The sequence below is a fragment of the Pholis gunnellus genome (genome assembly GCF_910591455.1).
Source record: "Pholis gunnellus genome assembly, chromosome: 15".
In the NCBI taxonomy this organism is placed as follows: Eukaryota; Metazoa; Chordata; class Actinopteri; order Perciformes; family Pholidae; genus Pholis; species Pholis gunnellus.
Window position 1 is genome coordinate 18,320,516 of NC_136542.1, and position 24,879 is coordinate 18,345,394.

Genomic DNA, 24,879 nt, shown 5'->3' on the forward strand with positions numbered 1-24,879 from the left:
ACAAACTGTACACACCAAAAAACCCACATCCAAAATGTCAACAACACACACAAACACACATTAGCCTTCACTCATACACCTCCAGAGAAGTTCAAAGTGACACACAAAACCTCACGCATACACTCATACAAAAGATAAACAAATATGAATGACTCAAAGTGTTTTTTTATGGGTTGCAGTCTCATTCCAGTTCAAACTGTGCTTTCTAAGATCCAGTCCGAATCGCACCGCCCTTTTTCCGAGTCTCCATCCCCGTCTTTCGGGAGTAGAATACCGCTCATTGATTGGCTCCTTTTGTTCCGCATTATGCGCCCTACTTTAGGCGCTCCTCCTGCTCCCTGATGGGACGAGTGAGTCTTTGAGCCGCCTTCACTGAGCGAGTATCTCCTCCTCGCCCTGCTCCTCCCAGCCTCCTCCACAGGGACAGTCCGGTACTTGGCGGAGGCAGAGGCGCGGGGAGCCCGGCGCAGGATTGGCGTCTCTCTAAATCGGGTGGAGGGCACGGGGCTCAGGGTGGCGAGAGGGGTGGAGAAAGGGGAAGGGCAGAAGGAGGATGGGGGTTGGTTGAGGGAGGTGGAGTTGTTGCGGTTGGTGTTGAGGTTCTCCAGCGGGGTGGAGGGGAGGAGAGCAGAGGAGGCCGTGGAGAAGGAGGAGGAAGGAGGGCGAGGGGAGGAGGAGGGGAGGTTTTCAGCAGTGGGCGAGAGGTTGGAGGAAGCCGAGCCGGGCTTACTCGGAGCGGGCTTCCGCTTTGGCTTGGCCAGTGAACCGGCGTTGCCGGTGGGCGACGCGATGCCGGCTTGAGCCCTCTCCTCATCGGCTCCAGCTGTTGGACTTCTGGCTCCCCAAGGCTGGCTGAGAACTGACGTAGTCGTGGAGCAGTCAGGCAGGGATGAGTCGGACGATTGAGTTATCGTATCCTTACACACTTCTCCTCCTCCTGCTGCTCCGCTCCTTTTCTTTGAGCCTCCAGAGAGGTCGTCTAATCCGATTGAGCCGTGTTTAGAGGAGCTGGGAGTCACGGTGCATCCCTGTGATTGCTGCCCGTTGGTCTGTGAGTGAACGTTGGTCATCGACAGTGAAACGCCTTTACCACCCTCACCGGGGTTACACACCTGAGGAAAGAGACGGACGGAAACTTTGAGTTGTTATCTTTTTTAAATGTGTGCATATGAACTCTTATGGCTGTGATATACTGTATCTTAAATGGTCAAACATGTCTTGTGAGGGCTTGTCTTCCTCTTATTCTCTCTCCTTCTGGTCAGAATGCATTAAGCAAGACAGAGAGAGAGAGAGAGAGAGAGAGAGAGAGAGAGAGAGAGAGAGAGAGAGAGAGAGAGACCCACCTTGTACCGTATCATCAGAATGATGATGAAAACGAGCACCGAAGCCACTATTATCCCTCCGATGATGATGATCATGGTCCCGCCGAGGAACTGAGACTGCATAAAATGACACTTCATGTACTCCGACTCGGTGGTGAACTGCACACAGCCGACGACGCGTGTCGCTGTCAGAGAGGTGATGACATCGTCGTAGATGGCCAGAACGCACAGGTCGTACTGGGTCCCTGCTGCCAGGTTGTTGACCAGAAAGTTCTTGCTCGACGGCGGGATCATTCTGTGGCAAAGGAGAGAGTCAGAGGAGGGAGGGAGGGACAGGAAATACAGTTTAATATTTGACAGCATCAACAGAGTAGATGCCCTCTGAGGAACAACAACGTACAAACACATGTGCTTTTTGTACATTTACAGTCTGCTTTGTTATTAAATGAATAAAGCACCTTCCGCCATAGGAAAAAAGACTCAAGCATATTGTTGAAGGAAAAAGAATGAATATAAATAAAATACTCAACAGAGAAGAACAATGAATGCACGCAACTCCACTGTGTATAGCTGGGTGCTGAATCTTCAACAAACCAACAGTCATCAGCAGAACAGCAGACCAATTAGATGATTTATTATTGCACGGATCGGAAGCGATGCCCTTCCTTTCCAAAATCTTTCATCTCCAGGTTTCGCAAAACAACACATACAAGGGCATTCGTTTTCAGTGAATTTAAGGTGAATAAATCTGGATATTGTTCTCCACAAATACGAAGGTGCTTTGCCACTTTGAAGGAAGCTGGTTATTCTTCACCGGACACTTGACACATCTACGAGACCATTTGCACATTTGCACTTCAGTTTCCCTAAAAAGAGCTTGTCAGCTTTCCTGGGTCCATTAGCATTCTTTAAAATGCTAATGAAATTCATCATTAAAACCAAAGAGGGTGGCTAGCTCCCAGCTCACGGCCTTGTGTGCACTGAGAGGAGCAAAGGTCTGTTTCGGCCAGGTTAAGCATCTGGTTTAGAGCTTGAGTTAAGTGAAGGTGAGGAGACATGGTGCGGTTTAATGGTTAGTATTAAGAGCTAGGGAATGAATGTGGCGGTAGGCCATTAGTGTGTCCTCAGTGGAATATCAGCACAAGGCTGTAAGAGTGTGTGTGTGTGTGTGTGTGTCGGAGCATCTTAACGCTGGGTGACCATGAGTGTTCTCCTCTTTGCTTCTCGTAATGTTTTCATCACAAGGGTGGTGAACCTTGGTCCCACACACACACACTCGCGACACCATTATTTCTGTGTGAGGACACAAGAAGTGACATTGAAGTGTGCAGGTTAATGATAGGAGGGAATGTCGCCGCCGCCAACAAGCTCAGATACAAGCAGCTACATTTGTATACATATACATACACGGACAGAGATTAATTTCCCTATTACTGCCGTGGCCTTGGGCTTCCTTTGTGTCTATGGATGTGTGTGCACGTGTAGTTGTGTGTAACATTAGCCAGCAAAGCATCAATATTTGAGTTAATTAATAAGTAATGTGGTTGTTTTATAACTCTGGGTTCAACTTTTTTTTCTTTTCTCGCATGCTTGGAACATTTCTTGACCGTGAATGCCTGCACCTCTGGGTTCTTCATGGATTTGAACAGTATAGGAAAGAGGCCTAAACCAAACTACTCTTGTCTTTACAGCATTTGCCATATAACAGCAAAATCCCGGGTTCCCAAAAGTCCCCAATTCTGGACGTAGCGCAGTCCATGGGCACTTGACGTGGGAACCAGACGGTTGCCAGTTGAAGTATGCTTATCGACTGGTGGGAGAGGTGCCAGTTCGCCTCCTCGGCTCTGCCCCAACTACACAGGGTTCCTGTCCGTGGGCAGTTCCCTCACTCTGACATCTCCCCCTGAATGCATGTGTATAGGTACTGTGTGTATTTGTGTGTGTGTGTGTGTGTGTAATGTGTTTCCCTCGGACATCAATAAAGTATGTGTTTTTCTTCTTCTTCATCTCAGAAAGCTGTTCGTATGGAAGACAAGGTGCATTCTCTCTGCAGCAACAAGTTGATTTCAGCATACAAAGGTAGATAGGGCAGTGAGCTGGCGGCCGACGGGTACCACGGTGGAATACGTTCTGTGGTTTGTGTCTAAAGAGTCTGTTATGAATTTCCCGCCCACTCGCTCAATCTTGGAGTGCAGCACTCGCACAAACAACTACCAGGCAATTCTCTCCCCCATCACCTGGAGGGCCTCTGTGGTTTGCACAGCCGGCCCTCCCTATAATATTATACTGATATCACATGTTCAAAATGACATTAAATCCCTGTTGAGTAGCCACAACAGAACGTATTACGTTACTGCTATTAAAAACAGAGAAGCATCATAACGTCACTGTCCTGAGACCACCTCAGATGTTATATTGAGGTCAATATTATGAATAAAAATAACACCGCTGTTTAATCACCATAGGCATGTTATAGGAAATGTACATATCTCTTTATCTAATGGCATGTATAGGCTTGTGTGTTTTATGCCTAGAGAATAAAAAGTGGTTAAAAAAAGCCTCCTAATGAGATATTTCTTTAGTTGATGGTTTAAAGGAGGAGACTGCTGTCTAACGTGTCAGTCTTTAATCTCCAAAACGTGTTGTCAATTTCTCTCTTCTCCACTGTTTCTCCACGAGATGGAAAGAAACGTAAACGTCCTCGTATATCTTATCGTGGGTCATCCGGGTATCTATTAGTATGCTTTGTTTACAGGGAAGACAGAGAGACAATTGTGATTTAAAACAGTAACGAGGCCAATTAAAAAGAAAATGTTGCAGCTTGTGTTAAATTTCCGAAAACACTGAATGTGCTTTGGTTAAAAATCCATGAAAGTGGCAGCAATTATATACCTCGCTCGAGGGTTTGTTTGCTGCTTTGCCACGTATCCACACAATTACGTTCTCTCTTCTCGCCACCTCAGGAACATTCGCTTCCAAGAAACCATTAGCCATGACTCCTCCTGACCTGGACGCAGCCCAAATGAGCTTCTGAGCAAAATCCATTCAACCGGACGCTGCGGCCGATAACACTCACATTGCATAGCTAGGTATTCATTGTCAACGTGTAAGCCAAGCTGTCATCATTTATAATTCATATAGATACAATGCAACATCGAGATATCGATAATGTGCTGCTCCGCTGCATGCAGAGTTCACAAAATATATTTGCATGCAAATCAGTGGATTTTCGTTTTTGCCTTGCATATGATTATTCCCTGACTGTGTGAGCCGTTAGGATTGTGAAATCATCCAAACTGACTCATTCATTGTGGTTAATTTCTTTGTGTCTGAGCGGGATCTTGCTGCCAGTATTTGAAGCCCTACAGTGGGCAGATGATTGCCTTGGCCGAGACTATTACACTAATCTATCTACTCTGCTCTGCCAAGCCCTCAGCCCAGAGCTCATGTGTGTGTGTGTGTGTGTTTCTGGGTTTCATTATGCTTTCATTACACAAGAGAAAGTGTCTGTGTGCACGCTCCTCTATAAGTATGCATTTGTGTACTTATGTCTATATGTGTCTGCAGTATATTATGTGTGTGTGTGTGTGTGTGTATGTGTTTGTGTGTACATGCGTGCGTGTGTGTTCCATTACAGTAATCTTCTCCTCCCATGACAGCCTCTTCTTCCCAGCGGCTGTCACCGTGTCCTGCTCTCTGCCAACATTCGTCACCGATACGGCACTGCATGCTGGTATACCTTACCGTGCCCGCACGCTCACGGATGTGAGCGTCTGTGTGCGTGTAAATCGACTTTAGCTTTCCTCACTCCAAAGCCAGGAGGACAACGCGCTCTCTCCATTAGTCGCTCTCTCTACTTTCTGACTATAGACAAATGATCGCCTCCATGCACAGAACAGTGAACTATGATACCAGATTGTTCAACTTTCAGGCCATTTCACTTGATTAAGCATTGGACAAAGCCTGCAGGTCACAAACGCGCATTATTCCGGGAGGGGGGGGGCATTCAAGATAATGATTCAACGCACAAGGGCGAGGGCTTCCAGGTTGAGCTGGAGTCGCGCGATAAAGGGGGCAAGGGCTTCTAACAACTCAGCTGCAGTCAGTGGCTCCCCCAGCAGCAGAGCCCAGCCAAGCCATGTGTGACAGCAACTTCCAGTGTTTTTAAATGACATCCACTGCTCTGGGCTAGCTTATTAGTGGTTTTCATATATCTGCAGGGGGATATTGGTTTTGCATTTCATAAGGGGAGTGAAAGCTGTCCAGTTTGACCTGAATATCATTTTCGTGTATTTTGTTGCGTTTCTGTGTTTTCTCAGAGACCAATGTGACACTTGGTTTCACTTGTGAACTTGTTACCGTCATCATGTCACATCCGAGATTTAGATTCACAGGTTTACTGTTTGTTTTTGACTGACTTAAAGGAGTAGTTGGACATTTCGGGAAACACGCTGTATTTGCTTTCTTGCAGAGACTTCAGTGGGAAGATCCATACCTCTCAGGTCAACAGTAAATGTGAATAAAAAGCCAGCAGTCGGTTAGCTTAGCTTAGCATAAAGAATGGAAACAAGGGGAAACAACTAGTCTGGCTCAGATGACAGGTAACAAAATCCACCAAGCACACCTAAAGCTGGATAATTGACTCGTTATATCTCATATTTGCAAAAAAAAAAAACATACAGAAAAACAACACGTTTAATTGAGTTTCATAAACTTAGCTCAGGAACAGGGCCACGCCCAGAACACAGCTTATTTCCCCTCACAGAGTATTTAAGCACAATGAACCCGTTCACTTATTCTTCGACTCTTGTCTTCACATCCCTCCCCCCAACCCCGTTTTTGTCCTCTTATTTCGCTCTCTCTCTCTCTCCCTTTCTCTCTCTCTCTTTCTCCTGCAGGATTACAGGAACAACAGGGGACTCTGCACCGCCAGAGCTTCCGAAGAGACGGCCCCCACCCTACAGTCTCCATTCCCCCCGTTCTTGCCAGCTGCTGGACACCAACGGTCTCCCATCGCTGGCCTAACCTCCTTTCTACAACCCTCCTCGTTTCTTATTCCTTACATCCCTCCATTCTCCATCCCTACCCTACATCCCTCTACCTCGACCCTACCCTACATCCCCTCATCTCTTCACCCCTACCCTACATCCCTTCATCCCTCTACCTCTCTACCCTTACCCTACATCCCTTCATCCCTCTACCCTTACCCTACATCCCTTCATCCATCTACCCTTACCCTACAACCCTTCATCCCTCTACCCTTACCCTACACCCCTTCATCCCTCTACCCTTACCCTACATCCCTTCATCTCTCTACCCTTACCCTACAACCCTTCATCCCTCTACCCTTACCCTACACCCCTTCATCCCTCTACCCTTACCCTACAACCCTTCATCCCTCTACCCCTCGACCCCTACCCATACCCTACAACCCTTCATCCCTCTACCCTTACCCCACACCCCTTCATCCCTCTACCCTTACCCTACAACCCTTCATCCCTCTACCCCTCATCCCTCTACCCCTACTGCAATAAACCTCTCGAAACTCATACTGTTATTGGTGTGGTCCTTGTTAGTGAATTGTCAACTGCCGTTCCGAAGATAAAGCATGAACTTTGACGATATTAACATGCTCAGAATAAAGAATAATTTGAATGCTACATTTCCACGAGAACATCACTCGATATGTCTGAAAGCAACAGAACTGAAACAACACAGACATTGTGGTAGGATTGTTCTCCCCAAATATCTTGAAAAATGTATTTGTAAAAAAACTCAAAGCAACATTTCCATGATATTCTAACATCTGCTTCTTTTATGAAATAACATCCCACACCAAGCCTCTGTTAATTAGGCTGCTTAAACTGAAAAAAAACTATTAACACTACCCACTTTCAATAGTGTGTTTGAACAGAAGAGAAAATAAATAAAACATTTTAAAATTGCACAGTGTTGCCCAAACAAGGATGGGACCAACATGTGGGTCACAGATATCTAAAAGTAGATTGTCCAATTATTTCAGAAAATGGTATTCAGTGCTTCTGGCTAAAGCCTCCCATGCTACCGCAGTGCAAGCTAGTCTAAATTAAATAGCCTGGAACATGAAAAACTTCAGAAAAGCCAAGAAAATTGCTTGCAGAAGCAGTTATAGGTTTTGAAAAACTTTTCTTTACACAGCACTTTTTAAACATGTGTTATCCTCATACTCTCACCTTCTTCTTTTTGCAATTATATAATGCATACACTAAATTATGGAAGAAGATTAGGGCCAAAAGTGAAAAAGAGTTCTGAGATTTGTATTTGATTGTATTTGGGATTCTTTATTATTCTTCATTTTGATCAAAACTGAGAAATGACTGAGAATTATGGTTTGTTTTTGTATATTTGCTTCCGATTTATAATTTAGTGGTTCTATTATATTTTTTGTTTGTTTTGTTCCACTGCTGTTTTGAGTACAGGGTAATGCGTTGTTAAGTATTAAGGGTACAATTAGCTCAGGCTAAAGCTTGCACCTTTTTTCTTTTGGTCAGGGAATGTAATGTTTGATTTAGTTCTATTTTTGACATTATGATTTAGTATTATTCACTTTCATAAATGAATGTGTTGTATTAGGATTCAATGTGCCAAAACATAAACTTAACTAAACTGAACTAATCCAGAATTCTGACCATTAAAGTCAAAATTGTAAATGAAAACTCGGGAACTCAAATACGTGTTGCCCTAATCACACGTACTAAATGGTATTTTCATTTTATCATGTCTTTCCTATTCAACATAATTGTCTAATTATGTTAATTACCTCAAGAAGTAAGCAAACACCTGCACACCACACTCGAAGGTGTGCCACAAGTACAATCAAACCAGTTAAGAAGAACTGGTTTTTAAGCACAAAGAGAAGAGGATTAATGGTAGCTCAACTCCTGCCCCATTACTGTTGACCTCGAAGCTAATGTGGCTTACACAGCAGATGGCACTCTGCCATGCTAATAGGTCTGAGTCTCTAAGGCAGACAGAAACATTCCAGGAGCTAGCTTCTTATACCGTGCATAATGCCCCTGATTCCTGTGCTAGTGGTTAACAAGCACCCACACAGCTGGTAGTCAGAGGTGGAACAGGGATTCTGAGCCCCGGCCAGGTGGGCTTTGCTAACACCTTCAGAGTCGCTCTCAGACAACAGTAGCTGAAAAAGTAAATAGTAGCCACAGAGCTAGTGGCCAAGCAATGCTTCCACAGTTAATGCAGCGATGGAGTGTTCACACTGGAGGCTAACGTCTTACTCAGAAGATACAGTAAGGATAATATTTTCCCAACTCTGAACAGTTTAAGAAATTAATATTTTAGTTGCAGTCACAACATCACAGTTTCCAATAAAACACCCTTATTTAAAAAAAATGCCAGAGTGGATGATCATTATCTAAAAACTGTAATTAGTGCCATCCTTTGATTTGTTTTTCTCAGGATCATCCTCACACACTAAAAAAAACTGAGAAGAAAAATAGCTTAGTTATGAATATTATTAACCAGCTAAGTTTAGCTTCATGTGCAAATATTGTGCTAATCTCTTACCAATGAACACAAAATGTTTCCCCTTATCAGTTAACGTTAGAATATTTAATAATATATGTGTATTTACTGACACGTGTGGCAGAGCATGTAATAATAAATAATCAGCTTTTCTATTTTGCCAATTCATAAATTCAACACTAATGAAAGAAAGAAGGCTCCACCAAGGATCTCAGGACTGCTGAGCTCAGTCCGAATAAGTGCAGCAGAGTCCACGTCAAGGTGCCGTGCAACTGAAGCTGTCCCAGATGTGGGCGCGAGCTTTCAGCACCATCTGTATAGACCTCATTCTGCATAGCTCAGCTCCATTCCTCCACTTCAGCTGACTCATCTACATTTCTCTTTAATGCTGCGTTTGGCTGCTTACACACTTTCTCCCTCCATGCGGTCGTTTCTTCCCTTACTCGTACTTGTTTCTACTCAACTAGTCTGATGTTTTTAATCTCCCATAAATTATTTTTCTCCCTGTTCCCACTTTTTTCCATCTTCCTCATGGAATTACTTTTCTTTCATTTTTTTCTGACTTTCTTCCTCTTCCTTCCTTCAGATTATCCTCTTTCCATGCCTTTCTCTTAGTCCTTCAAAATGTAATGTTTTCATTACCTCTTACTCTCTTCTTCTTCTTTCCTCCAATCTCTTCTTTTTAATCTTTTTTTATCCTTAATATTCCTTTGATGCTGGCAATCTGTTTCTGCTGTTAGTTCTTCCCTTCTTCCCTCCCTGTTTTTCTTCGTTTGCTCTTTCCCTCCCTTAAACTTTCCACACATTTTAGTTCCCCTCATCTGATCGAACAGTCATATAAATCTTCTTTATGTCCCGTTTGTATCTCTCTTCCTCCTTACTTCCTCATTTCCTTTTCTGCCTTTTACCACTCCACCTACCCTTTAGAGTCATCCTCACTGCTGTGTTAGTCCCCCCCCCCTCCCACACACACACACACACACAAACACACACCATCACACACACACACACAGTTTAAAACCTCTCAGTCTGCTTACAACAATAACACTGTTACGTTAGGCCCACAATATGTTTATGGTGCTATAAAATCAGAATTGGAACATTACGGCGGGATAAAGGCGGATGTTTTTTCATGCCTTAAGCACAGCTGAGCAAGGTGTTATACCTGGGCTGCAGGGACCAAAGGCAAGGATAAACTGCTTCCTGCTAGTGTGAGAGAGACAGGGGGAGAGAGTGCCTTCTTAAAAGCCTGGATTCATCCCCCCATCCCCTGTTGTGTAGCCTCATGAAGAAGCTTGCCACACAATTTGCTTGATGTGTATTTCGTCTGGAAAATGGCAACCAGCCCCTTTAGCTCGATGGATCTGCTGGAGCAGAAAACAACCGCTGAATGAACATAGAGGAAAAACAACCGGCAGAGCAGATGAGGACTAGGATGGAGGCAGATTGGGTGTTGTGTGTGTGTGTGTGTGTGTGTGTGTGTGTGTGTTCGGAAGTAACTTAGTGGATGTGAAGTGGAGTTTGTGTCCCATGAAGACAATACAGCTTCAGTTTTGGCATTCATTTTAAAGCCTTTATGTCTGCAGGCTTGGAGTGGATGAACTATGTTTTACCTCAGCCTTTAATCAACCATTTGTCCAGGGCTTGTGTTTATGCATGGAAAACAGAATTGAAGTATTTTATTGAATCAATTCTAAAGCATCTTAGCATCTATGTATTATGTTATCTTATCTTGAGGGCGTGCGCACAGTTTCAATTGTTCTTATACAGATATCGTAAAGGCCATTAGACACAGGTCAATATAATGCACACTCCAGTATTCAATACCTATGTATTCAACATACTTTCTCTTATTTATTTTTTTTCTTAATTGTCTTTCTCTAATTATTATTGTTGATCTCAGTGTAACTACCATCATTGCACACCTCCTGGGTTGAAATACCATTCAGACCAGTGGTTCCCATTGAAAGAGTAAGAAATAATATAAATATTATATAATTCTTTCAGACAAAAACCTGTGATGAGAAATGACCGGAGTACTGCTTTGTATGAAGGGGATACAAGAACGAAGCTTTTAAAGTCAAAAGGTCCAAACAAAGGCATAATCCAACCCAAATACTGGTACCTTGATTATGGCTTATTATTGATACCAAATGGATTTTACATACATATTTCAGTTATTATTTGAAATACCTTATTGTTTTCTATCTTTATTTTCTGTTCAAGGCACACGTATATTTTCACTTTTACCATCATCATTGTTTAATGTATTCATTGACGAGACAATACATCTATTCGTCCTATGATTTGGGGCGATCCTTGGCTGGGACGTGTCCTGTGTGGAAGTGTCCCTGAAGCAAGACACTGAACCCCTAACGGCTCCCCGGGCGCCTGTCATGGGCAGCCCACTGCTCCCTATATACAGGGATGGGTCAAATGCAGAGACAGATTTCCCCCTTACCGGGACAAATACAGTATAATAAAATCATTTGCATTCATCCAAACATTTAATTAAGCACAACGATTGCCTCTACATAAGAGCGCATTCTACTTTGTGGTCGTTTTATTGGGCTTCGTTTTTGAAGCTGGCTGTTTGTTTTATTATCATCATCGCCGTGGATTGTTCAGTAAAACCAGCGAGGTGTAAAGGTCAAAAATGTAGTTCCTTACAGTTTGCATTCAAGAAGGAAAAGAAAAGAGAAAAGGTCAGAAAGGTGCGATGGATGATGGATGATTAGTGAGAAACATGTTTCTTTTGGTAGCCATACAGGCTTTTGACATGTATATACATGTAGGTCCCTACAGTTTAAGAACAGTTCATTTAAATTGTTGTGCTCTGTTTCTGTGCCTTGAAGACAGAACAGGAAATCAAGCTAATGGAACTCAATTATAGGTTCACAGATGGTCCCTCGTTAAAATATTAGCAACGTGAAGCAGAAATAACTAAATCTCTAACTTCGTTTTAAGGACTAGGGCTGAATGATTTGAGTAATGTATCTCATTGCGATTTTAATTAAGACCATTTTCTATAAATTAAACTATAGACCAAAGTTTTAAACAAGATGTCTCAAGCTATCCATCATGATTCTACATGAATAGAACAGGCGGAGGAGAAGAGAATACGCTTGATTGTTGAGGTCCTCCGAGGCTTCAAGTCAGTGAGTCCGATAAAAGTCAACTTCTAAAGTTTTCAGTCGAAAATGTAAAAGGTGGAGTCAGTGTTTCTGGAGTTCAACATGTTATGATGTGCCAGATCTACCAACCCTCTGCTTCCAATGCCTTTCTCTTCAAACATCAATGGTCTTCCCCCCCATCCTGTTGGTGCGTATAGTGCACTTTGTTTGTTTCCCATTGACAGAGCCGGGGCGGAGTATGAACACCATAGCGCACACACAGAATGGACAGCAAGCAGACCGTGAGGAGATATTAACACAATGGTTCATGGTTAACGTCACTGACTGAATCTTTAATTAAATATCTTTTACCAAAGTGGCAAACTTTACTTCAATCCATTATCAAAGTGTAACCACTTAAAGGTGGCGCTGTGTTTATATACGACAGCTTGTTGGCTTGGTATGGAATGACAAACTGCTAGTAATCATTAACACTACAGTTTGTTTGCACTGAAACTGCTTAAGCTAACATTAGCTTCACAGACTCACACATACTGGAAAGAAGCTAAACTGGGATACTCAGCAGCTGTCTGCCATACGCTCGACAACTACTGAGCTGATGTAATCACCTCGATTGTTTATGTGGAAACAGACTTGACGCTTTTATTTTGTACGATACAACTCAATTTGTGATCTGAAATTGGCACTTTTTATTAATATTGCTATTTGGATGTATAAATTATTTTATTGTTGAGCCATTATTCACTCTTAACAATAATCACTAGTGAAACATGCATTATTATATTAAAACCAGAATGGCTGTGAGTTTGCTGCTGTGGGGGGTTTGATGTGCGACCAGGCTGGGCAGTCAGCCTGCCTCCAGATTAGAAATGCAATACTTAAGCAGGATTACTGGCGTTAAAACACCAGTGCTGTATCAGTAAACATCTGCCTGTGTCGAGTTTCCTTGAGCAAGACACCGAATCCCCGTCATCTCCAGAAGTGCTGTTCTGCAGCTGACCTACCGGTGGAAGGGTGGGGCCGCCCTGCAGGGATCAATACCGAGTCGAGTGTTGCAACTATACCATTTCATATGGGCAGCGTATCGCATGCTCAGGAGGTTAACATCACCGGGAGGATGTGCCTGTAAAAGCTTTAAACTATCGCTCACTTATCCATCTGTTTATGCAGTGAGCTGAACTCAAAGTATGAAGGAAACATACAGCTAAGCCCCAGAGCATTATGTGGAGCAGGTGGGGAGTTAAGCGCACAAACGTCAATGTGCGGCAACTCAATAAGCTCTCATTGAACCTGAAAAGAAAGTTCCCCGTCTGTGACAATAGGACCCATCTTCCTGTGCCTGTCTTTAGCTTTCCCTCTTACTCTCGCCATCTCTCCCCCATATCGTTCCTCCTATGTTTTCCACTTCTTTTTTCCCCATCCTCCCTCTTTTATATTCTCTTTATCCCTCTCCGACCCTCTTCTCTTTCTTCTCAGTGTTTTGGGTAATGAAACCCCCCCCAAAAAAAAACAGAATCAATGGGTTGCTGCTTTGTGCCAGCAGAGGTGTTGAACGGAAATCAATCTGCTATCTAAAGACAAGAGAGCACCAAAATAACATGGAGAAACACAAATGACTTCAGTGCTTAATATCGGGTGAAAAAAAAAAGAGAGAAGAAGGGAGAGCCGGCGGAAGGCGAGAGGATGAAAAGACGGGAAGAAAGACAGACTTTGAGTGACGTCACAGAGCGCAGAAGGACCGGTGTGGGTGTTTGTAAGGCTGTCTAATCGCCCCTCCTCCGTGTCCCCACAGGAAGCCGTTTGTTTTTGTGGCCTTCACGCTCTCCAGCGTAATCATTTCCACCAAGTATACCAAAGTCTGAGAGTACAGACGCGGCCTTTTTTTTGTCGGATGACAATCTCACAAATGCACAAAGGCTTCGGTGTGCGTTTGAGCATAAAAGAGAGAGAGGAAGAGATGGAACAGCGTCTATCTTGATGTGAAAAGTGATGACGCTGTGTCTTTGTGAGACAGACAGCTATAAATCCCATCGGCGCCAACCCCTTGATGATGGATTCTCTGAATCGGGTTAAGTGCTGATGAATTATGTACAGGGATTAGGAATAATATGCAGGACAGATAATACCAGCAGGCTCTTCTATGAATTATCTGTGTATGTTAATCATATATTGGTGCAGTCACAGAGAGATACAGACTGTAAGAGATCAAGGATCACAAATCCATAGCTCGTGGGAAAACATGACAACCTAGAGTATTGTCATTATCACGACCCAGACGGTCAATCTCAATGCTCCCCCGGCTCTTCACGGGGTTGCGTACTGATGAAGTATGTATAGGGATTAGCAGCGATCTGAAAGGCAGATAATTCTGGCAGATTTCCCAATGAAAGCTCTGTGTGTTTGTTAATTCCCTCTCCCCCATTTCACCGGAGTAAATATTTAGCTCAAACAACAATCATTCCCCGCGAGATCGATGTATTCTGTGTAATCCTGAGCAAACGGCAAAAGTCAGGAAGGACTAGCACGGCTCTCCCTGTCAAGGCCGTCCTGGATCGTGAACTTTTTTTCACGTGGCTGTTCGTCTGCCGTCTTTTCCGTCCATCTCTGTGTTGGTCTAATGTGCCCTAATATCTGTCTGTGCTGTAATGCAATAAGCCGTGACAGATCGTCTGCACATGTGCTCTGATGATGCTCCTCTTCAACATCAGCACGATTTCCGTTTTTGACAGGGCAAACATTTACTATGTTTATGAAGTTATGCAAATGTCACTCTAACTGAGGCATTCAAACATTTGATTATTTACTAGCCTCGGACACATTTTTATTTGTCATTCCATTTGTGTGTGTGTGTCACATGCTGGACTAAGTTGAATCTTTCATTTACAGAATCAAAGCGTTGAAGTGCCATTGTAGCACCCTGGTCGCATACTCGTCGGGCGTCCTAGCGACAGGATCCAAACAAGATAATTAAAATTGCATCAAATCAACTGTAATCTAATCCATACAGATCAGTCTTGGGTAATTCTCTACCTCCACGTTGGCCATATCATGGTTCAGTTTCCATTGCGCAAACTGTCTGACTCTGCTGTGATGAACGCCAGGGTGATGCAGCGATTCTGTCAGTCTTACCTGTAGACCAGAGAGTCATCTTGGCTCCCATTGTACTGGATCTGGAACATCCTAATGCCTGGAATAGTCCTCTGGAAGTTGAACTTTATCAGTGCCGTTGAGGACGTAGCCTCGGCCGTCACGACCCTCTTTTCCACTCCGCCTTTCACGTCGCCGGTCACGTTGCTCCCGTTGGCTCCGCCTCGGGTCGACGTGGAAATGTCTGACGATCCCGGGTCGGGCTCCTGGATGTTGTTGGTGTTGTTGGAGATGTGTGGGAGTTTTATAATGACCAGGTCTATTGTTTGGTGGGCTTCGCCGGCAGGGTTGGAGGAGATGCAAGTGAAGGAGCCTGTGTCCTTCACCGTACTGATGAGGATGTCCAGAGTACCGTTGGTGTAGACCAACGTTCTGGAGGAGTTAGATACCAGTTTGCCCTCAGGAGAGATCCAGTGGATGGCCGGCTCTGGGTCACCTCTTGCCTTACACCTGTAAGGAGAGAAAACCAGCATTAGTTGAACATATTAGAAACAAGACAGAATGGGGTCAACTGCACAGTGGAAGCAGAGCATTGCCTCAGGGAAGCTTCTGGATTCCCCCCCACCTTCATGGCTGAGACTCAAGCGGGAAGGGGAAGAGGCTGAACATCATCTGCTGTGTCGGCAGAGCACATTCATTTAAGTTAGAATAGGCTTTACGTTACAGTCTTTGAATTACTGTGTTGTATGTACTTGGGTACCAAATCAATTCTTGCCAGTACCTACAGGGACAAATAAGAAGGTACAAGGAAATAAGGCAGGAGGTTAGCTAATAAAGGGAGAGCAGTTTTGCACTGAATAAATTACACTTTATTTTAAATCAAGAGGTTTATCTGTTTAATGATTACAGAGTACAGTTCTTTGTAGTTTTGGACTGTGAATCTTTAGGTGTACAATTATTTTGAGGCTGCAACTTACTTTTACTCTCATCCTCGTTGAATAAACTGGTCTGTAGGATGTCAGAAACTTGTCAAAAATGTCCATCACAACTTCTAAGGGCCCTTTGTAACATTTGAAAATGCCTTGTTTCACCTCTCCAAAAGTCACAAAACACAATGATTTTCTGTTTACTGTCATAAAAGACAAAGAAAACCAGCACACAATAACATTTGAGAAGCCTGCACCACAGTGTGACACACAATTAAATAGTTAATTATCTTTCCATTGACTGATCCATTACTCAACTGATACTCACAGCTCTGAATTAGTTATCATGCACGCACAATAAACCAAAGCACTACATGAGTGTGAACTACTAGCTCCTTCGTAAATGTTTATGTGGTTCAGTCATGAAGCAGAGATGCAATAAAAGCACAGAAAACGGTTTCATGACGTTGGCTTCTAGGCCGTATGACAAATATGACATGGATTGTGCCAAAGCGAACATTAATCGGGTGAGTTAAATATTGGGGAACTAAAGAAAGAATTGCCTTCTTTTCATACTGGCAGATTGTTTTAGCTATATGTGCATCTCAGTTATTTTAAGTTGTCAGAATTATAAGCAATCAAAAGTAAAGAGTATCGTGGTCATTGTGACATTTATCAAGTGCTGTAATTACAGTGAAGTGCTATGATGAAATGAATAAATAAGAGCTAAGGGTCATTTTCCAGGGGACTTTGCTGCAGGCTCACACTGTACACATTCCTCAAACGTGAGCGACGTTGGCTGTTGAACGCATTACCGTGGACGCTGCACGAGATGAAAAATGTTTGGTGTGTTGACCTTCTGATAATCTCGATTTATACCTTATATACGGAGCTGAAGACGAGATACAATAAAGGAAAGAGAATAATGGCATCACATTAATTTCCATTGCCCCTGTTTTTTTTGCCCATAATTCCATATTTGAAAACATAACATCTATCATGATTGGAAGCGTGTGACCAATATATATGCAAATGAAGTAATCATCATCTCTCAGACCTGTTCTTGATTTAGTTTCAACCTCCTTAAAAGTTGAGCGTGATGTTCCTGTCTTGTGCTTCATTGGGCACTTTTTGTATTCCCGTGCAGCTTGGAAACATAATGCACACAACTAGGAATCAAAACAGAGTGTGTGTGTGTGTGTGTGTGTGTGTGTATGTGTGTGTGTGTTACTCAATTGGGCAGATTGGGAGGGAACTGATAGGGTTACCTGAGTGTAACTCTCTGCCCTTCAAGCACTCTCATCTCATGGGAGTATCTGGTGATGAGCGGTGGTTCGCAGAGAAACTCCTCCTCGGGGACGGACCAGAAGTATCGTCCGGAGAGCTGTTGGGGTGAGGCGCAAGTCTCCAGGTCGTCCTCCCTGTTCAGCCTCCGCAGCCACAGTAACTCACAGTTACAGTGGAGAGGGTTCCCGCCGAATGACAACGCGAAAGAAGAGGAGGTCATGGACGTGGCCAGGACCTGGTAGTGTGAAACAATGATTGCATTTTCTTGAAACAGCTTTATTAGTCAGGCAAAATGTTATTTTCCAAGTAAAACCTCGCTGTACACTCAAATCCACATATTCAAAAGGTAGCTGTCTAGTTCAGCCAGTTTCCACCCGTTGAGTGTGTGGCAGCGTTGCCCTTTCCCATTAACGGATAGAGGAAGGAAAGTGATAGAATACATATTTCCCCTTCTCGAACATGTGGCCAGCTGCTTCCCAGAATAGGATGAGGGGTTGTATAAATCACCAGGGTCAGACAATAAGAGGTATAGATTCAAAATCTAGTTGCATGCTTTTGAAGAAAAAGGTTCAAATTCGCTCTAAACAGTTTTACAGTGATTTAATAGGCCCTTTGCACAGCAGCCATTTTGACACGTCATTGCTGGGTAAACACATTAATAACATTCATTATGGCCCCGTTCCATTTAGCAGGGCTGGGGCCCTGCTATTGTAGCAAGCTGGCTCACTGCAATGACTGTGACACCCTAAAGAGAAAAGGAATATAATTAAATTGATTACACAATTACACCCGTGTTATGCTGCTATGACATGTAAAAATGGCTGCTGTTAAAAGGGACTATTGTCACTAGTATGGAAGCTGTTCCATTGACTCCTCTTCAATTAGTGGCCCAGCTGCATTTCATGTTATTCTTAAGAGCAAAACACCACACAATTTAATTTATCTCGTCTGTAAGCAGAGCACAGAATTACTCTATTTTCACCAGTAAAATCTTTAGATCAGTGCAGTTTAAATAATTTAAATATATATATATATGTATGTATATTATAGAACATTTAAAAGAACTGTTAATTTAAACCTAAACAGCTAAAGGTTTCCTGAGTTATGAAGAGACATAAACAGGCATGAAAAAGTAATGTATCAACAGTGGTCAGTTACATACAAAGGACAACTAATGTAAAAGTTTTGACTCTTATATTTAGTTTGAATTCAGTTTGTCTCCAATCAATGTTAAAATGAGGGGCCTGATTATGTTTAAGAGTTTCAGGCCTTTGTGTAAGATTGGATAGTGATGTGGTGGGGGATAAAACCCCTCTGAGAATACCTGTGCTCGTTGAAAAAGAGGGTCCGGTGGCAGCTTTTGGAGTTTATTAGAGGTGACATCCAGCCGGTTGAGTTTCTGCAGCAGGGAAAATGTTCCCTCCGGAATGTAGTCCAACATGTTGTGGTCTAAACTCAGCGTATGGAGGCTAATCATTCTCTGCAGGAATAACAGAGAGAAACACAGGATTTCATTATTGCTGTGAAAGGGAAGAAGTACGTTAAGAATGCAGGGACACAAATAACTGTTTTAATACTTCCTTCCTTACTTATTTAAGCTGCCTAGGCTGCAATATCCTGGTTATTGCCACTGTTCCTTGTAATAGTGCAGCGGTGATGATAATGCTGCAGTTGACTAATGGTGTTTACATGTCTATTTTGAAAATGTAAAGTTAAACTGAAAACAACAAAGCCATCATATGGTTAATCATTATCGAAACACAACTATCTAAAGCAGCATCTATTTATTAAACTTGAGTAGAACTACTTTACTTCAGTAAACTGATTGCACTGACATTTGTATTACATCAAAATTGCTTGTTGGGTGCAAAGAGCATCGATGAAAATGAAACTGTTATCCCTGAAAATGCTTTGAAATTAAGTGTCAGTGAGGCTTAATAAATACTACACATAATGGCCTCTGTTCAATCCAAAAGCCTTTAAGATCTCTTCATTTCAATTTCAAACAAATGTCCAAAAGAGGTTTTATGGCCATTTTATTATGCTTGGGATTGGATTTTTTGAAGGGCCTCCAGCCAGACTGGTTGGAAAGGCTGCAGCAGTTTAAAGAGATCCTGACCTGGATGGTCTCCCAGGGAATGGTGTCCAGGTTATTGTAACTGAGGTCCAGCTCTTCCAGCGCCAGCAGGTCGTTGAACGCTCCCTGGTGGATCAGCACCAGCTGGTTGTTGTTCAGAATCAGGTGGTGTAGCTTCGTCATCCCACTGAATGTATCATTGCCTATCCTCGTCAGCCGGTTACTGGGGGGGGGGGGGGGGGGGAGAGAGAGAGAGAGAGAGGGAGAGAGAGAGAGAGAGAGAGAGAGAGAGAGAGAGAGAGAGAGAGAGAGAGAGAGAGAGAGAGAGAGAGAGAGAGAGAGAGAGAGAGATTGATAAAATGAAAATAAAAACGAACCCAGCAGCTTGTAGCTTTTGGGAATAAAGTACAACTTCTCACATTGATCAAAGGGAATTTCATGCAATACTCATATCACGAACACAGCTGTATGCGACCGTACCTGTTGAGGTGTAGAGCTCTGAGGTTTTCCAAATCGGTAAAGGCATTAGGTGTGATGTAGGAGATGGTGTTTCTGGATAACGTTAGGTCTACCAGCCGTGTCATGTTTGAGAAATCTTTCCTCTTCACACTGTGGACACAGATAAGCAACATTCAGACAAGACAAGGGACATACTGCATACCATGAGACTTCCTCTGGTAGTGGTTCTGCTATTGGTGCTAGCTAAAGTTTTGAGTAACACCAACACGTGAAGCCGTTGAGCGTTGAGTCAATTTACAGATTAAAAGCGATGTTGAATAGCATTTCAAAAATGAAAAGAGATCTTGTAAAGAAAAGCTGTTTACAAGCAAAATAATAGAAAACAGAATGTACACATGGTGTGACTTTTTACCTGTGCAGCTCATTTAATGTTTGTGAATGTTAAAACTCTCTCAAATGTCTACAAACTAGAGAACAGAAGCTGCAATGCAATCAGGAGGCAGCCTTAAGCTGCTCCACTGACTATGAACCGACTACGACTTAAGTCTGCGGCCTCAAATAATGCGTTTCTTCTTCACACCTAATGAGTTTTATTTCATTCTCGTGCCGGCGGATAATGTGCTCGTATTTGTCATAAAAGGCACCCATAGGCGATGCTTTTCTGTCCAAAGATTCAGCGACTTATTCATCTTCGCCGGAGAGGCTCCGGGCTTTCTCGCTTCATGACATCATAGATCAGTGTCTCCAGCTTTGAAGAAGAAATGTTTCATTGTCTCACATAAAGGCTGAACTTTCCAAGTACTATTGTACTTAGTTCTTCAAGTATTATACATTGGTTGTTAATAATTAAATGCTAGTGAAGTAGTAATATCATAAGAAACATTGTATGCCATGTTTCACTTTTTAATCTTCCAGTTGAGGAGTTTACTTTGGAAATCTACAACTAATATAATTTAGGGGTGGGGGGGGGGGGGGGGCATTGTTAGCGATGCGACTGTTACCTTGTGACAAAGTTGTCAGCCAGCCGTAGCTCCACCGTATGCCTATCGATGTTCGGCGGTACAAACAGTAGGCCTTTCTTGGCGCAGAGGGTTGCCAGGTTGGGTGACAGGATCTGACATACGCAGCGCTTCGGGCAGACCTGTGCCCGCACTGCCATGGCAACTGCCAGCATCAGGCACAGCAACAGCCTCTCCATGGTTACCACCCCACCTGGACACAACACCTGAGACAGACGGAGACAAAAAGCGAGAAAGGAAATGGAGACGTTAATGTGATTGGACTTGTTTTTTTCTTTCAGTGGGAACTTAGCATATATTGTATCAGCCATAATGCAAACAGATGGCATTTCTTCACCGTGGGAAATTATAGGGAATTATGGCCAAATTAATGACATGTTTTTTTTATATATTCCCAGTGTTTCTTCAAAGTCTTCAGTATGCAGTGCAAGGAAATCATGTGCGCACAGTGCGCACTGTATTCTCTCTATTGGCTATAACTTCCTCATGCCACGTTGGACTAATAGACTACTCATCACCCACTGCGCTTCCTTCTATATCAACTAAAGCGAATGTCGCTCTGAATACAGAGGGCTGTCTTGGTTGAGTGCATGCATTGAAGGTAGGATGATCTGTGCAGTATGGACAAGGCCGACTTGCACATCAGTGACTAACTGCTGAACGTGCATCACACTTGGCAACTGGAGTGAGTCAGATCCTGAATGAAGTTAAGAATCCTTATGATCAGACATGACGAGATGAAGCCAAAGGCCCCACAGAGTTGATTCACCACCAACTTTTAGCCATCGCTAATCGAACCAGAGGAGATGTTTATTAGAGTCATTTATTGCTCATCCGTTTTGCTATGCACGCACACACACACACACACACACACACACACACACACACACACACACACACACACACACACACACACACACACACACAGTCAACATTAGTAAGCAGCAGTGCTTGTAGTTAATTATGAACGGTTTAGAGAGAGAGGCAGGGAGAGAAAATGCTCATTAATGACAACCTTGATTGGGGTTTGAAGGACACGGGCGAGTCAGGATTAAAGGGATCACGTACACACACACACACAGAAACACACACACACACACACACACCTACACACACACATACACTCGCACAGACGTATGCACATTAATACATGAACAGGCTGGGTGAGGGTGAAAGCAGTTCAGGGTTCGCCTCAGTAAACCCTTCTCACACAAAAAAAGGTGATTTTGAAGATTTTGTGTGAAAACTTATTTTGTCAGTAAAGAGTGGTGTATTGCCCTATTTTTGTGGGCAAGTCAATTTTCTTAATATGTATAAAAACATAGAGCATGACCATCCTTATCTTTTAATACTGGCCCTGCACAACTGCAACATGGGACACTACAATGACTGAGTTTCAGAGAAGTGTTTGGAGATCAGTTCACTCTCCGTTCCAGTAATTGACACCTCTCTTGTTGCTGAATGGAGTCAGTGAGATGACACTGTGCTGCAGGTTGCTATTACTGCTGCGTATTCATATCGCATCAAATCACTACCCAGGTCTGACTAAGAAGCCATTCACCTTTCTCTAGTCTAGTTGTGCGGTCCACTCACTATAAATCTCTCTTTCATTTCTCAGCGTAATTACTGAACAGAAATATGCGGCGACATCGGAGGTCATACAATCCCTGTTTTCCCTTTCTCTTTCTATTTGAGGGCAGAGAAGGAAGAGCAGAAAGACGGAGCGGCAGCTGAATAGAGCGCCCGATGACTCATATGCTACACAGAGAGAGAGAGGTGAGAGAGAGAGAGAGAGACAGAGAGAGAGAGAGAGAGAGAGAATGAAAGCTCACGACCCTTGTGACACGAAAGCAGATATCAGCTCATTAATTACCCCGAGAAATGACTGTACAGTAATGAGAGCGAATGACTGAGAGGGACAGAGAAGTGCAAAGGAAACGAGGGGAGAATTATCAGAGAGGGAGAGGAAAAAAGAGATCAGACAGCGAGCTAATTAAAATAAGGGCTAAGCTGTGAAAGGGAAGGGGGGGGGAGACGTAATTTCATTTAGCGAGAGGAGAGGAGGCGAGCTAGGATAGATGATCGCGGCGCCGCACTGTCACGCTTCTATGTGACAAGCAAACCATACATACAGAATGGGAAAAGGACACATAGGCTGAATATCAGTTGTCATATTATGTAAAAAAGAGGTTACCCTTGAATTGAGCTCAATTTCACACAAACTCCTCTCCCTAAACGCACACATAAGCTGCAGACCCGGTGTAGCTTGAGGTGACATGTCGGACCACTGGGATCAAATTAAATGGTGAATTAACCAACGGGATTATGGGCAAGGAGCACAAACGATGCTCTGTTTGGAGTGGTGTGTTAAATAGGATTCCGTCTCACACATGTGTGCAGCCCGCTTTATCCACTTCTTTGAAAGCCTTCCACGCGGACATCCTGGTTCCCTAAAGGGTTTTCCATAAAGCCAGTTTCACCCATGGTTTGCTCACTGATGAACAACTGGCTTCCCGGACAGCTCAAACGGATTCTCCACACGTTCCATATACTGAAGCTGATCTCCGGTTGCATTCCAATCTCACGGGGATAAACAGTGGGACGATTTGGCAGTTAAAAGCGGCGACTTGCAAGTATTCACACATTCAAACTCTTTTGAAGCTGCCAAGCTGCTGTGATTGAAGATTCTGCAGTTTCTCCTGATCAGCTTTTTATTACTTTATATATCCAATTAGCCAGTGCTACATCTGTGGCCGTATGCCTTATATTGCAGGGTGAAGAACAAATAAGCAATCCTGTAAAATGATTTTCTTTCCAATGAATTATTTACATCTGTGAGCTAAGCAGCGACGTAGAATCCATAAGTGTGTTTCTGCTTAGCTGCGTTTTAAGGTTTAAACCCGTCTTAAACTTGCGATGTCTTGAACAAAAATCATGTCATCTCTTTAACCCAGTGGCTGAGTCCAGTAGCACCATGATGCCATTAGAGGTCATTGTATCTGAGGTCATAAGGGACACATTTCTGCTGCTGAGACAATTTCATGAATTTCCAAAAAGGCATCGGCCTACTGGTACTTCCTGATAATATTCACAACTAAGAGCTGAACAGCACATCAGACTTACCTGTAGGCAAAACTGTGTACCACGTAAAGAGCTCGTCACCACCATCTTTAACACGTGACGTGCGGCTTTAGAAGTAGGAAACTACTCTGTCATCCTAAAGTGTCATCCAGTGGTTTTCAGGGCTCTGTGTTGAGGAGCGTCTATGGTGCTTGCGTTGTTAAAATAGATTAGTCATGTCAGAGTTAGAAAAACACTTCATGTGTTGAAGGGTTCTCCAACAGTCTCAGAGCGCTGGGGCCTTGTTGAGAAGAGCAATGTTGTTTACTGCACCATCCTATTCAAACTGCTCCGCAATCCACACAGACCCAAAGAGATTGAAGTGACAGAACATTGCATCATTACGGACTAGATTTTATAATAAGCATTTTCAGATTGCTGTCTAAGATGGGGGGGTGCAAATAAAGAAAGCGCTCTTTAGATTTTCCTTTTATTTTTCAGATTCCTACAGGCTGCGGCAGATTATAGTAATAGGATATCAATCTAACATTATAAGGGGGCATGTCTGTGTCATTTCATTTGACATAGTGCATTTGCTCTGTCGTATTGCAATCACCTGTTCTGGAATATAGCATGTAAAGATTTATATACTATATAGACTATATAAGTATAGTATATGGGATTGTTGATTGTATATTTATTATGGCAGATGTGTCTCTCACTTTAATCAAGCAACACATCTACACATTCGATTCGACGATTCGATCTTAGGCGCATGATCCGACTGCCAATCTCACAGTGGAATGGCCGTAATGGCAATGGTTATAAATCAACGGATCATTCCATTCTGGCTATACGGGGGGGTGCTGAATGTTTGATTGATTTCTCATGATGTAGACTTGAGCCTATTTCGTTTTTAAATATCAACCAATTAAACATAATGTTAATACAATTTGAAAATAGTACAAGTGAATAAATCACCAT

The 24,879-nt window shown here is 43.1% G+C and overlaps 1 protein-coding gene across 1 annotated transcript; it reads right to left on the reverse strand.

Annotated features, from left to right (window-relative positions):
- Positions 1 to 158: 158 nt before the first annotated feature.
- On the reverse strand, positions 159 to 21,035 carry LOC306707573 (leucine-rich repeat and fibronectin type-III domain-containing protein 5-like). Its single transcript, XM_079175085.1, has 8 exons — positions 20,818 to 21,035; positions 19,838 to 19,966; positions 19,400 to 19,580; positions 18,605 to 18,760; positions 17,262 to 17,515; positions 15,110 to 15,577; positions 1,344 to 1,617; positions 159 to 1,112 (listed from the first exon to the last, which is right to left on the reverse strand). The coding sequence occupies exons 1-8, from the start codon at positions 21,012 to 21,014 to the stop codon at positions 192 to 194; spliced, it is 2,580 nt and encodes an 859-aa protein (XP_079031211.1). The 5' UTR covers positions 21,015 to 21,035; the 3' UTR covers positions 159 to 191.
- Between the last annotated feature and the right edge of the window lie 3,844 nt (positions 21,036 to 24,879).

Bases quoted from the DNA above. Each gene is read 5' to 3' on its own strand.
- LOC306707573 (XM_079175085.1), bottom strand. From the start codon at position 21,014: ATGGAGAGGCTGTTGCTGTGCCTGATGCTGGCAGTTGCCATGGCAGTG. The intron at 19,967-20,817 runs GTAACAGTCGCA...CTGTGTCCACAG, and splicing joins GCTGACAACTTTGTCACAAG to TGTGAAGAGGAAAGATTTCT. The intron at 1,113-1,343 runs GTGGGTCTCTCT...CTCTTTCCTCAG, and splicing joins TTCTGATGATACGGTACAAG to GTGTGTAACCCCGGTGAGGG.